Source organism: Oncorhynchus tshawytscha, linkage group LG07 (genome assembly GCF_018296145.1).
Source record: "Oncorhynchus tshawytscha isolate Ot180627B linkage group LG07, Otsh_v2.0, whole genome shotgun sequence".
Taxonomy (NCBI): domain Eukaryota; kingdom Metazoa; phylum Chordata; class Actinopteri; order Salmoniformes; family Salmonidae; genus Oncorhynchus; species Oncorhynchus tshawytscha.
In genome coordinates, this window is record NC_056435.1 from 73,718,395 (window position 1) to 73,733,108 (window position 14,714).

The 14,714-nt window shown below is 47.7% G+C and overlaps 1 protein-coding gene across 10 annotated transcripts in view; it reads right to left on the bottom strand.

Moving 5' to 3' along the window:
• Window positions 1–14,714, bottom strand: part of slmapa (sarcolemma associated protein a) — a 128,734-nt gene that overhangs the window by 93,361 nt on the left and 20,659 nt on the right. For all 10 annotated transcript variants that reach the window (XM_042324954.1, XM_042324951.1, XM_042324952.1 and 7 more), the window contains exons 2-3: window positions 10,609–10,756; window positions 7,826–7,898 (exon numbers count right to left, since the gene is read on the bottom strand). In XM_042324954.1, coding sequence (XP_042180888.1) covers window positions 7,826–7,898; window positions 10,609–10,756 — 221 coding nt within the window. The remainder of the gene's footprint in view (window positions 1–7,825; window positions 7,899–10,608; window positions 10,757–14,714) is intronic.

Genomic DNA, 14,714 nt, shown 5'->3' on the forward strand with positions numbered 1-14,714 from the left:
ATCAGTTCACATATGGTGTCCAGAGCACAGCTGGGGGCAGAGGGTGGTCTATAGCAGGCGGCAACGGTGAGAGACTTGTTTTTAGAGGGGTGGATTTTTAAAAGTAGAAGTTCAAATTGTTTTGGTACAGACCTGGATAGTAGGACAGAACTCTGCATCTTTGCAGTAGATTGCAACACACCGCCTCCTTTGGCAGTTCTATCTTGTCTGAAAATGTTGTAGTTAGGGATGAAGATTTCAGAATTTTTGGTGGTCTTCCTAAGCCAGGATTCAGACACAGCTAGAACATCCGGGTTGGCAGAGTGTGCTAAAGCAGTGAATAGAACAAACTTAGGGAGGAGGCTACTAATGTTAACATGCATGAAACCAAGGCTATTACGGTTACAGAAGTCGTCAAAAGAGAGCGCCTGGGGAATAGGAGTGGAGCTAGGCACTGCAGGGCCTGGATTCACCTCTACATTGCCAGAGGAACAGAGGAGGAGTAGGATAAGGGTACGGCTAAAAGCAATAAGAATTGGTTGTCTAGAACGTCTGGAACAGAGAGTAAAAGGAGGTTTCTGGGGGCGATAAAATAGCATCAAGGTATAATGTACAGACAAAGGTATGGTAGGATGTGAATACAGTGGAGGTAAACCTAGGTATTGAGTGATGAAGAGAGAGATATTGTCTCTAGAAACATCATTGAAACCAGGAGATGTCATTGCATGTGTAGGTGGTGGAACTAATAGGTTGGATAAGGTATAGTGAGCAGGACTAGATGCTCTACAGTGAAATAAGCCAATAAATACTAACCAGAACAGCAATGGACAAGGCATATTGACATTAAGGAGAGGCATGCTTAGTCGAGTGATCAAAAGGGTACGGTGAGTGGAGAGGTTGGTTGGGGGTCACGGCGATTTAGACAGCTAGCCCGGCCATCGGCCATCAAGCTAGCATAGGATGGAGGTCTGTTATTAGCCACCTCTTGCGTTCCGTCAGTAGATTAGTGGGGTTCCGTGTGGTAGAGGGGATTAATCCAAATCACACAACAACAACAAAAATAAAAACAATAGATATAGTTAGAGAGGCCCAAGAAGAAAACATAATAATAATAAAAATAAATAAATTGTCCAATTGTCTATTCAGATAGCTGTCTTATCGGCTGCTAACGGTTAGCAGGCCGCAGATGGGCGTTCTGGTAACGTCGTGACGGAGGAGCCAGGCGGATAACTCCTTCGGGTAGATAACGTCGGCAGTCCAGTTGTGAAGGCCCGGTGGGGCTCCGCGTAGGCAGTAAAACGGGTCCGGGTAGGTGACTATAGCCCAGGCGTGATTGATGGAATTCAGGAGTGATTGACGGAGCTGGCTAGCTCCGGAATAAATTTATGTTTGCTCCGGAATCGACGAAAGCCGATAGTCACACGGATAGCAGCTAGCTAGCTGTGAGATCCAGGTATGAATGTCCAGAGTTAGCGGTTGAAATCCAGGGACATGGAGAGAAATTGGTCCGGTATGTTCCGTTCCGAGCCGCGCTGCGCCATACAAAACTGGCGATAGATTTTCGAGCTAGAGGATAGCTGATGACCACAAACCGTGGTTAGCTGAATACTAACGATTTATATCTATATCAACATAACCTGAAAGGCCGCTCAGCAAGGAAGAAGCCACTGCTCCAAAACCACAATAAAAAAAAAAGCCAGACTGCGGTTTGCAACCGCACATGGGGACAAAGATCTAACTTTTTGGATTAATGTCCTCTGGTCTGATGAAGCACGGGGGTGGCAGAAAAGGGGGTGGCATAAAAAGCTGAAATAAATTATTCTGACAATTCTCATTCTTAAAAAAAAAAAGTGATCCTAACTGACCTAAAACAGGGAATTTTTTACTGGGATTAAATGTTAGGAATTGTGAAAAACTGGGATTAAATGCATTAGGTTAAGGTGTATGTAAACTTCTGATTTCAATTATAAGTATTCAGACCCTTTGCTACGAGACTCAAAATTGAGGTCAGGTGCATCCTGTTACCATTGATCATCCTTGAGATGTTTCTACAACTTGATTGGAGTCCAGCTGTGGTAAATTCAATTGATTGGACATGATTTGGAAAGGAACACAGTCTATATCAAAAAGGTCCCAAAGTTGACAGTGCATGTCAGAGCAAAAACCAAACCATGAGGGCAAAGGAACTGTCCGTAGAGCTCCTAGACAGGATTGTGTTGAAGCACAGATCTGGGGAAAGGTACCAAAAATGTGTCTGCAGCATTGAAGAACCCCAAGAACACAGCGGTCTCAATCATTCTTAAATGGAAGAAGTTTAGAACCACCAAAGACTCTTCCTAGAGCTGGCAGCCCGGGCAAGCTGTGCAATCGGAGAAGGGCCTTGGTCAGGGAGGTGACCAAGAAAACACCACACCAATCAAACCTTTATGGTAGTGTGGCCAGACAAAAGCCACGACAGCAGCTTGGAGTTTGCCAAAAGGCACCCAAAGGAGTCTGACCATGAGAATCAAGATTCTCTGGTCTGATGAAACCAATATTGAACTCTTTGGCCTGAATGCCAAGCGTCACATCTGGAGGAAACCTGGCACCATCTCTACGGTGAAGCATGGTGGTAGCAGCATCATACTGTGGGGATGTTTTTCAGCGGCAGGGACTGGGAGACGAGTCAGGATAGAGGGAAAGAAGAACGGAGCGAAGTACAGAGAGATCCTTGGCTTGCTCCAGAGCGCACAGGACTAGAGAGAGCGTGAGAGGTTTAGGGTTAGGTTTTTTGGGTTAAGGTTAGGGGTAAGAGTACAGGTTACGGTTAGGTTTAGGGAAAATAGGATTTTGAATGAGACTGAATTGTGTCCCCACAAGGTTAGCTGTACAAGACTGTTTTAGAGTTCGCATTGTGAAGTCCACACATTGCGATAGGGGGGCAGGGGTCAGCAGCGACAACAGAGGGAGAGAGCGATAGGAGGGCAGGGGTCAGCAGCGACAACAGAGGGAGAGAGAGCGATAGGGGGCAGGGGTCAGCAGCAACAACAGAGGGAGAGAGAGCGATAGGGGGCAGGGGTCAGCAGCAACAACAGAGGGAGAGAGAGCGATAGGGGGGCAGGGGTGCAGGGGCGATAGGGGGCAGGGGCGCGACAACCGAGGGAGAGAGAGCGATAGGGGGCAGGGGTCACCAGCGACAACAGAGGGAGAGAGCGATAGGGGGCAGGGGTCAGAGCGACAACAGAGGGGGCAGGGGTCAGCAGCGACAACAGAGGGAGAGAGAGCGATAGGAGGGCAGGGGTCAACAGCAACGGAGGGAGAGAGCGATAGAAGGGCAGGGGTCAACAGCAACACAGGGAGAGAGCGATAGGAGGGCAGGGGTCAACAGCAACAGAGGGAGAGAGCGCGATAGGAGGGCAGGGGTCAACAGCAACAACGGAGGGAGAGAGAGCCATAGGAGGGCAGGGGTCAACAGCAACAACGGAGGGAGAGAGAGCCATAGGAGGGCAGGGGTCAACAGCAACAGAGGGAGAGAGCCATAGGAGGGCAGGGGTCAACAGCAACAGAGGGAGAGAGAGCGATAGGGGGCAGGGGTCAACAGCAACAACGGAGGGAGAGAGAGCGATAGGGGGGCAGGGGTCAACAGCAACAACCAGTTTGACAGAGACGGCTGTTAGACCTGATGTGTTGCTACACATGAGCTCAGCTAGCCAACGTCGCCATGACATCGCCTACAAGTTTGATCGGGGAATTCTATTGGAGAAGCAGTTTCTTCATAGGGTACGGTATCTGCCGACGATGTCTCTTTGCTAGCAGTGGAGGCAAACGCAAACATTGAAAAGCAACCTCCTAGCTTGTAAATGGTCAAGAAACACCGGGACAAAAATCTCACTCCCAGACTTTAAATTAAAGTAAACTTTTATGCCTGTGCACTTTGCTTCTAAAATCAAATCTTTCAGTGATTCACTCAATGCACACAGCCCACCAGTGCTGTTGCATGAGGTGAAATAGCTGTAACTTTAGGATTCAGATATCAGCAGAAATACTTAACAGCTACTGCAGCATTTATGCTACTATAAATCAAAGGGCCATACTTGACTCTTTTTTTAATGCCAGCAGCAGACCACTCTGCATCCCACTGCTGGCTTGCCTCTGAAGCTAAGTAGGGTTGGTCCCTGGGTGGGAGACCAGATGCTGCAGGAAGTGGCGTTGGAGGGCCGAGCAGTGGCGACCAGTCATATTTTTTTATTTGTGTCACGTAAGAGTTTGCAAACAATGAAAAAAAAAAAAAAAAATGAAATGATTGAGTTAATAAAGCAGCATACAAACATTGTCTCTATTGTTTTCTTGAGTACGGCAGCGCCAAAATGCAGGTGTTTCAGCCTAGCTCAGTGCTTTCTGTGGTGGTGGGGAGGCGGGAAATATGGAGCGTAAGAGCTGGTAATGTTCTCTAGTAAAGTCGTGATTGGCTCAGTGTTCTGTTCACTCATGGCGACACTACGTCACCGCAAAATCGTCAGGGAGCGCTTAAATTCTAGGCCCTTGGGTGCTACTTTAGAAATACATTTGAAGTGCCCATCCAAGAAGGACATTGGCCACAGGTCAAATCACCTTACATGTACAGTAGCTTTGATTGGACTGATCATGTCAACATACTTTCAAAATCTTATCTAGCTGTCATCATGAATCAAGTCGACAATATACTGGCAAATACTTAGCAATCCTTGTCATATAAAGAGAAATAATAGATAAAAAATATCGGTGCTAATCGGTCATAAACATTACACATCAAGTTGGAAATTGCAAATTCAACAATGAGTGTTCTGGAAAGAATCAGTGGCTAACTGCAAGCTTTGTAAAGCAATCACTATCCTGCTATTCAGTGGAGTGGGTGTGTGGTCCAAGTCTGGGTTTAAGGGTCTCTTTTCCAGGCTTAAAATGATAAACATTCAACATTGGCCATGCTGTCAATCCAGCATGACTTCTGCCGCGTTCAAAACAGGGAAAATACGTTTTGAACGGTCATCCAACTGGGAATTCCAAGTGGGGAACTCTGGCCTCTTTCGAGAGCTCCTGGGAATTCCAAGTGGGGAACTCTGGCCTCTTTCGAGAGCTCCTGGGAATTCCAAGTGGGGAACTCGGGCCTCTTTCGAGAGCTCCTGGGAATTCCAAGTGGGGAACTCGGGCCTCTTTCTAGAGCTCCTGGGAATTCCAAGTGGGGAACTCGGGCCTCTTTCTAGAGCTCCTGGGAATTCCAAGTGGGGAACTCGGGCCTCTTTCTAGAGCTCCTGGGAATTCCAAGTGGGGAACTCGGGCCTCTTTCTAGAGCTCCTGGGAATTCCAAGTGGGGAACTCGGGCCTCTTTCTCGAGCTCCTGGGAATTCCAAGTGGGGAACTCGGGCCTCTTTCTCGAGCTCCTGGGAATTCCAAGTGGGGAACTCGGGCCTCTTTCTCGAGCTCCTGGGAATTCCAAGTGGGGAACTCGGGCCTCTTTCTCGAGCTCCAACCTGGGAATTCCAGTGGGGAACTCGGGCCTCTTTCTCGAGCTCCTGGGAATTCCAAGTGGGGAACTCGGGCCTCTTTCTCGAGCTCCCCTGGGAGTTCCAAGTGGGGAACTCGGGCCTCTTTCTCAGAGCTCCTGGGAATTCCAAGTGGGGAACTCGGGCCTCTTTCTAGAGCTCCAGCAAATTCCAAGATGAGACCAAAAATCGGGCCTCTTTCTAGAGCTCCTGGGAATTCCAGTGGGGAACTCGGGCCTCTTTCTAGAGCTCCTGGGAATTCCAAGTGGGGAACTCGGGCCTCTTTCTAGAGCTCCTGGGAATTCCAAGTGGGGAACTTCGGGCCTCTTTCTAGAGCTCCTGGGAATTCCAAGTGGGGAACTGGGCCTCTTTCTAGAGCTCCTGGGAATTCCAAGTGGGGAACAGCAGAGGCCTCTTTCTAGAGCTCCTGGGAATTCCAAGTGGGGAACTCGGGCCTCTTTCTAGAGCTCCTGGGAATTCCAAGTGGGGAACTCGGGCCTCTTTCTAGAGCTCCTGGGAATTCCAAGTGGGGAACTCGGGCCTCTTTCTAGAGCTCCTGGGAATTCCAAGTGGGGAACTCGGGCCTCTTTCTAGAGCTCCTGGGAATTCCAAGTGGGGAACTGGGCCTCTTTCTAGAGCTCCTGGGAATTCCAAGTGGGGAACTCGGGAAGCTCCTGGGAATTCCAAGGGGGAACTCAGGCCTCTTTCTAGAGCTCCTGGGAATTCCAAGTGGGGAACTCGGGCCTCTTTCTAGAGCTCCTGGGAATTCCAAGTGGGGAACTCGGGCCTCTTTCTAGAGCTCCAACCTGAAGATCACTGACGTCATGATTCCAAGTGGGGAACTCTGGCCTCTTTCTAGAGCTCCAACCTGAAGATCACTGACGTCATGATTCAACCGTGTTTTTTCCCCTTGAGTTCACAGTTGTCTTTGAAAGCATCATAAATCCAGAGAATAAGACTGATGACAAAGTTATGACAAAATTTGCCCACGAAGGACCACCTTCCTGTTCAAGTGACCACAGCAAAACAAGATGAGACCAAAAATGTATAGTATGCTGCTGCATAAATGATGTAATATACCAGGGAGATATGTATACTGTAGCTCAGTAATTGTTGTGTAATAAGATGTTAGTTGCCCATGTGCCTCACCCTAATAATTTGGTCTATTTAGCACTCTTCGTTTTACCTACTGTTCTGACTTTGTGATGCACATGTAGTCGAACCTGTTTTAGAGTAATATAATTGTCTGCTTATATGTCCCTGTTATTTATCCTACGGTTTTGACTTGGTGTACAGCAGAGCTGCACAACCCTCTTCCTGGAGATCTACTGTTCTGTAGGTTCAGTCCAACTCTAATTTAGCATATCTGATTCTGCTAGTTAAGGTCTTCTTGAGCAGCTAATAAGTAGAATTAGGTGTGTTAAATTAGGGATGGACTGAAAACCCACAGGAAGAGGGATGGACTGAAACCCACAGGAAGAGGGATCTCCAGGAATTGGGATGGACTGAAAACCCACAGGAAGGTAGATCTCCAGGAATTGGGATGGACTGAAAACCCACAGGAAGGTAGATCTCCAGGAATTGGGATGGACTGAAAACCCACAGGAAGGTCCAGGAAGATGGACTGAAAACCCCAGGAGGTAGATCTTGGGATGGACTGAAAACCCACAGGAAGGTAGATCTCCAGGAATTGGGATGGACTGAAAACGCACAGGAAGGTAGATCTCCAGGAATTGGGATGGACTGAAAACCCACAGCAAGGTAGATCTCCAGGAATTGGGATGGACTGAAAACCCACAGGAAGGTAGATCCCCAGGAATTGGGATGGACTGAAAACCCACAGGAAGGTAGATCTCCAGGAATTGGGTTGTGCAGCCCTGGCGTACAGGGAGAATACTGTAAAAAAAAGTCCCATGTTCTGAATTCTGTTGCTGTACATTTCAAAAGTGCTAAACAAAGTTATTGACGAAGTCAGTCCTAGCTCACTCGTTAATGTCTTAATCGAAATTGCGGAGAGCCTCTTACTCGCTCGTCGTCCCCTTACGCCACAGCTTGTACATCACAATTGTCAGAAGAAACCGCATTTGTTTAAGCACACAGATGGGCTCTGTGAGGAGACGCAGAAACAGTGTGGGAGCTGAGCAGCTATCTCAGTCATCCCAACCTCCTCGTCGTCTACCTCTCCTCCTCCACCCTCCATCTCATACAGCAAGAGACCCCTCCGCTGGTCTCCTAGCGACCCCGTCGCTGCTCGTTAGTAACAGTTGAATGGTAATGCCAGAGTGCAGAACTATCGGCTACATATTAGTACTACTTGCACGTATTTAATTAACCTGTCTACTACTTACTCTGATCGTCGTCGAGCCTCCATGCCGTCAGGTAGAAACAGCTTGATTGTAGACACTATGCAGCCATGAGTGACTGGAACACACAAACGGGTTATATTAACATCAACACCACCAAAATCCTATATAAACAATATGACCAACAGTAAAGATTCACTGATAAAGCTACGGGAAAAATGACAGTTAGAAGAACCATGTAAAAGTTGCATTCTCCCACAGTCTCTAAAGCAGGCCAACACACACAGCAGATCCAGTCTAATACAGGCAGGCCAACACACACAGCAGATCCAGTCTAATACAGGCAGGCCAACACACACAGCAGATCCAGTCTAATACAGGCAGGCCAACACACACAGCAGATCCAGTCTAATACAGGCAGGCCAACACACACAGCAGATCCAGTCTAATACAGGCAGGCCAACACACACAGCAGATCCAGTCTAATACAGGCAGGCCAACACACACAGCAGATCCAGTCTAATACAGGCAGGCCAACACACACAGCAGGTCCAGTCTAATACAGGCAGGCCAGGCCCACACACACAGCAGCATCCAGTCTAATACAGGCAGGCCAACACACACAGCATGTCCAGTCTAATACAGGCAGGCCAGCCACACAGACAGGTCCAGTCTAATACAGGCAGGCCAACCACACACACACAAAGCATGTCCAGTCTAATACAGGCAGGCCAGCCACATATCAGGCCCAGTCTCATACAAGCAGACCACACACAGCAGAGCAGGCCCAGTCTAATACAGGCAGGCCAACCACACACACACACACAACAGGTCCAGTCTAATACAGGCAGGCCAGCCACACATCAGGCCCAGTCTAATACAAGCAGACCACACACAGCAGAGCAGGCCCAGTCTAATACAGGCAGGCCAACCACACACACACACAGCATGTCCAGTCTAATACAGGCAGGCCAGCATGTCCAGTCTAATACAGGCAGGCCAGCCACACATCAGGCCCAGTCTAATACAAGCAGACCACACACAGCAGAGCAGGTCCAGTCTAATACAGGCAGGCCAACCACACACACACACACACACACACAACAGGTCCAGTCTAATACAGGCAGGCCAGCCACACATCAGGCCCAGTCTAATACAAGCAGACCACACACAGCAGAGCAGGTCCAGTCTAATACAGGCAGGCCAACCAACAGAGCACACACACACACACACACACACAAAACAGGTCCAGCCTAATACAGGCAGGCCAGCCACACATCAGGCCCAGTCTAATACAAGCAGACCACACACAGCAGAGCAGGCCCAGTCTAATACAGGCAGACCCACACACACACACACAGCATGTCCAGTCTAATACAGGCAGGCCAACACACACAGCAGGCCCAGTCTAATACAGGCAGACCACACACACACAGCAGGTCCAGTCTAATACAGGCAGGCCAACCACACCACACAACAGGCCAACACACACACACACACACACACACAGGTCCAGTCTAATACAGGCAGGCCAGCCACACATCAGGCCCAGTCTAATACAAGCAGACCACACACACAGCAGAGCAGGTCCAGTCTAATACAGGCAGGCCAACCACACACACACACACACACAACAGGTCCAGTCTAATACAGGCAGGCCAGCCACACATCAGGCCCAGTCTAATACAAGCAGACCACACACAGCAGAGCAGGCCCAGTCTAATACAGGCAGACCAGATTTGAACGTATTTACATGGGTTCACAATGCGGATCGAACCAAGCGAACCGAACCAAGGTCCCCGCACCAATACATGTACAGTTACAACCATATGGGCTGGTTTCTACCATATTTGTTATACCAGTTATTTCCTTCTTTTCATTTTTTTTATCAGTGAAGAGATATGAGCAAGTGTAGACTTTGTGAGGAAGGAGAGATAATTAGGACGTAGCCCTTATGGTTGTGTTGGCCGCTACATGTACCAACGGTGTACGTATTTCCCAGAAGGCCCCCTTTTAAACACAACTGAGGGATTTAAGACTAGACACCAGAGTAACCTCTGGTAGACATGATAGAAACGTAAAACATAGAGACACATTATTGGGAATAAAACCTAACTTAAACCGTTTAAGATAATATTCACTATGACCATCACCGTCTATAACAACCTGCCACTACCCAGCTGGCCTGACCATCACAACCTGCCACTACCCAGCTGGCCTGACCATCACCGTCTATAACAACCTGCCACTACCCAGCTGGCCTGACCATCACCGTCTATAACAACCTGCCACTACCCAGCTGGCCTGACCATCACCGTCTATAACAACCTGCCACTACCCAGCTGGCCTGACCATCACCGTCTATAACAACCTGCCACTACCCAGCTGGCCTGACCATCACCGTCTATAACAACCTGCCACTACCCAGCTGGCCTGACCATCACCGTCTATAACAACCTGCCACTACCCAGCTGGCCTGACCAACATTGTCTGTAACAACCTGCCACTACCCAGCTGGCCTGACCATCACCGTCTATAACAACCTGCCACTACCCAGCTGGCCTGACCATCACCGTCTATAACAACCTGCCACTACCCAGCTGGCCTGACCATCACCGTCTATAACAACCTGCCACTACCCAGCTGGCCTGACCATCACCGTCTATAACAACCTGCCACTACCCAGCTGGCCTGACCAACATTGTCTGTAACAACCTGCCACTACCCAGCTGGCCTGACCATCACTGAAAGAGAAGACTCTCGGGAACACGTCGGTTTCCCCTCTACAACTCTGATGTGTACTATCCATACACTTGATGTGTGTGTACCTTTGCGCGTGTTCTCTGTGACGTCAACCCCAAACTGGATGGTGTCGCCAGAGAGGACCTCGCAGGGGGGGCTTTCCTCAGACCCCCGGCTCAGACGCTGGCTGTTGATGAACGTCCCGTTACTGCTTTTAGTATCCTGGAGGTAGAACTGTAGGAAACACAAGAAATAAAAGAGTTAGTCTATGATCGTAAATACTATAGTAACCATGGTAACTATAGTAACCACAGGAATATACAACAGGATATAGGTGGAACGAATTTCAACCAAACCATTCAGTACAAGGAATCCGAATGAATACTGAAAATATATACAGTACCAGTCAAAAGTTGACACCTACTCATTCAAGGGTTTTTCTTTATTTTGACTATTTTCTACATTGTAGAATAATAGTGAAGACATCAAAACTAATGAAATCGTGTAGTAACCAAAAAAAAAAAAAAAAATAAAATAAAAAGTTCAACAGATCAATATATTTTACATTCTTCCAAGTAGCCGCCGTTCTTTTACGACAGCTTTGCACACTCTGGGCATTTTCTCAACCAGCTTCACCTGGAATGCTTTTCCAACAGTCTTGAAGGAGTTTGCACATATGCCGAGCACTTGTTGGCTGCTTTTCCTTCACTCCACGGTCCAACTCATCCCAAACCATCTCAATTGGGTTGAGGTCAGGTGATTGTGAAGGCCAGGTCATCTGATGCAGCACTCAATCACTCTCCTTCTTGGTCAAATAGCCCTGACACAGCCTGGAGATGGGATGGCGTATCGCTGCAGAATGCTGTGGAAGCCATGCTGGATAAGTGTGCCTTGAATTTTAAATAAAAATCACAGACAGTGTCACCAGCAAAGCACCTCCACACAATAACACCACCTGTGGAACCACACATGTGGAGATCATCCATTCACCCATTCTGCATCTCAAAGACATAACAGTTGGAAGCAAAAATATGACATTTGGACAGACCAAAAGGACAGATTTCCACCAGTCTAATGTCCATTGCTTGTTTCTTGGCCCAAGCAAGTCTCTTCTTATTGGTGTCCTTTAGTAGTGGTTTCTTTTCAGCAATTCAACCATTAAGACATGATTCATGCTGTCTCCTCTGAACAGTTGATGTTGAGATGTGTCCGTTACTTGACCTCTGAAGCATTTATTTGGGCTGCAATCTGAGGTGCAGTTAACTCTAATGAACGTATCCTCTGCAGCAGAGGGAACTCTGAGTCTTCCTTCCTGAAGCGGTCCTCATGAGAGACAGTTTCATCATAGCACTTAGTTTTTGCAACTGCACTTGAAGAAACATTTAAGTCCTTCAAATGTTCTGTATTGACTGACCTTCATGCCTTAGGATAATGGACTGTCGTTTGTCTTTGCTAGTTTTAGCCATAATACGGACTTGGTCTTTTACAAAATAAGACTATCTTCTGTACACCACCCCTACCTTGACACAACAAAACTGCTTTGCAGTTGCAGAATGCAGCCTTCCAGGTGACAACCTCATGAAGCTGGTTGAGAGAATGCCAAGAGTGTGCAAAGGGGGGGCAGGTAGCCTAGTGGTTAGAGCGTTGGACTAGTAACCGAAATGTTGCAAGATCGAATCCCCGAGGTGACAAGGTTCAAATCTGTCGTTCTGCCCCTGAACAGGCAGTTAACCCACTGTTCCCCGGTAGGCCGTCATTGAAAATAAGTCTTTGTTCTTAACTGACTTGCCTAGTTAAATAAAAGGTTAAATAAAATAGTGTGCAAAGCTGTCAAGGCAGAGGGTGTCTTTGTAGAATCTCAAATATATTTTGATTTGTTTAACACTTATTTGTTTATTTTATTATTATTTGTTACTACGTGATTCCATAAGTATCATTTCATAGTTGATGTCTCTACAATGTAGAAAATAGTCCAAATAAAGAAAAACCCTTGAATGGGTAGGTGTCCAAACCTGACTGGTAATATATATATTAATATATGTAAAACGTTAACAGTATGTCCCAACGCACAACGAGAATAGACTAGGCAGCTGCCAACACCTCAAATATGTTGACATATTTACGACATCACCCCAGTATCTCCACCACCGGATCAAGAAAGAAACACAAAACTACAAAAAAAAAAAAAAAAGTCTCCCCTCTGCATTCAAGGAGCCATGGCAGCTGGTTCTACAAGAGCAATGTGTTTTTAGCCACAGCTATGCATCCATTCTGGGGTGGTTTAGAAGAATCGGGTGTATTTTCAGCACCTCGTGAAAGTGCTCAAGCCACTTTACGAACTTCGCCCTCCTGCACCCATTTCAGCAAAACAGGTAGCACCCGCTCTATGTAAATGAGCTAAAAGCCGAAGCAGTCTATGAATTAGCCAATACACCCTGCGCTACTCTTACGACAGATGAATGGGCCTCCAGGGCTACTTAACAGTGACTAGCCATCGCATTACCCTGGTGTGGGAAATGACAAATACCGTTGCCACGGACACACCGCCTTTAGGAGTGTCACATTTCTCTCTCCAGTGGAAAGCATAGGCCTATACTATTTACATATCAATTTCTCATAGCAATTTATTTTAGTGTTGTTGATGAGTAATACTGATGTTTTCATTTCAGTAAATACAAAGTGTTGTTATTCCTGATGGAGCTCTCATCAGGCCCCACACACACATACCTCATGATCATATGGAATCAGGATTTCCAATAATTTATAGTTATTTTAGAAAATAATTTAACTGTTATCATTTCATTTTCCTGCTGTATCAAAACCGAAACCTAACCCCAGAACATACCGAACTGTGGGTTTGGTGAAACATCACACCCTATCCTAACCAACGGGTTGGTCACAGCTTCCAGGAGAACAGAAGTAGACAAAACCAACAGGGTTGCCAGAACGAGCGGGTCCCTCCAGGTTGCCAGAACGAGCGGGTCCCTCCAGGTTGCCAGAACGGCTCCAGGGTCCCTCCAGGTTGCCAGCTGTCCTGGACATGTAGTGGTTGTGTGGTGGAGAGAAGCACCTGCATTCAACACAGGAGCACCGTGTTCTGGTGTGTTCCCAGGTAAAGCCAGGCCGCACTGTTCTGGTGCGTTGAGGTAAAGCCGTGCACGGGTGGAGCGTTGAGGTAAAGCCAGCGTGCCGGGTGGAGCGTTGAGGTAAAGCGTGCCGGGTGGAGCGTTGAGGTAAAGCGTGCCGGGTGGAGCGTTGAGGTAAAGCGTGCACGGGTGGAGCGTTGAGGTAAAGCGTGCCGGGTGGAGCGTTGAGGTAAAGCGTGCCGGGTGGAGCGTTGAGGTAAAGCGTGCCGGGTGGAGCGTTGAGGTAAAGCGTGCCGGGTGGAGCGTTGAGGTAAAGCGTGCCGGGTGGAGCGTTGAGGTAAAGCGTGCCGGGTGGAGCGTTGAGGTAAAGCGTGCCGGGTGGAGCGTTTTGAGGTAAAGTCGGGCCGGGTGGAGCGTTTTGAGGTAAAGTCGGGCCGTATGGTTGTATTAGGAAGTCCCTAAAAAAAAGGTATTAGCATTCCAAAGGGCAACAAACTCCACATGCAGTCATTAACACTGACTGCACTTTGCTGATCATGTGGCCGCACCTCCAACTCCCCACTGAGACACCCAGGTAACTGTTACTAAGGAAGAGGATAAGGTGCTCTAATAACTCACTCCAAATTAACACAATGACAGACACGTTCGTTTCCCCATTGACACACACTGGAAACAGTTGAGGATAAGGTGCCCTAACAAGTGGTACTGAGGAAGGGGATAAGGTGCCCTAACAAGTGGTACTGAGGAAGGGGATAAGGTGCCCTAACAAGTGGTACTGAGGAAGGGGATAAGGTGCCCTAACAAGTGGTACTGAGGAAGGGGATAAGGTGCCCTAACAAGTGTTACTGAGGAAGGGGATAAGGTGCACTAACAAGTGTTACTGAGGAAGGGGATAAGGTGCACTAACAAGTGTTACTGAGGAAGGGGATAAGGTGCACTAACAAGTGGTACTGAGGAAGGGGATAAGGTGCACTAAGTGTTTCTACGGAGTTTATATCTGTAAGATCAATTGACGACTAGAGGTCAACACATTAAAAGTTTAAGAAAATCGGTAAATCTGCATTTTAGAATTAACAAAAGCGCATCCGCGGGAAAAAAAGCACAGT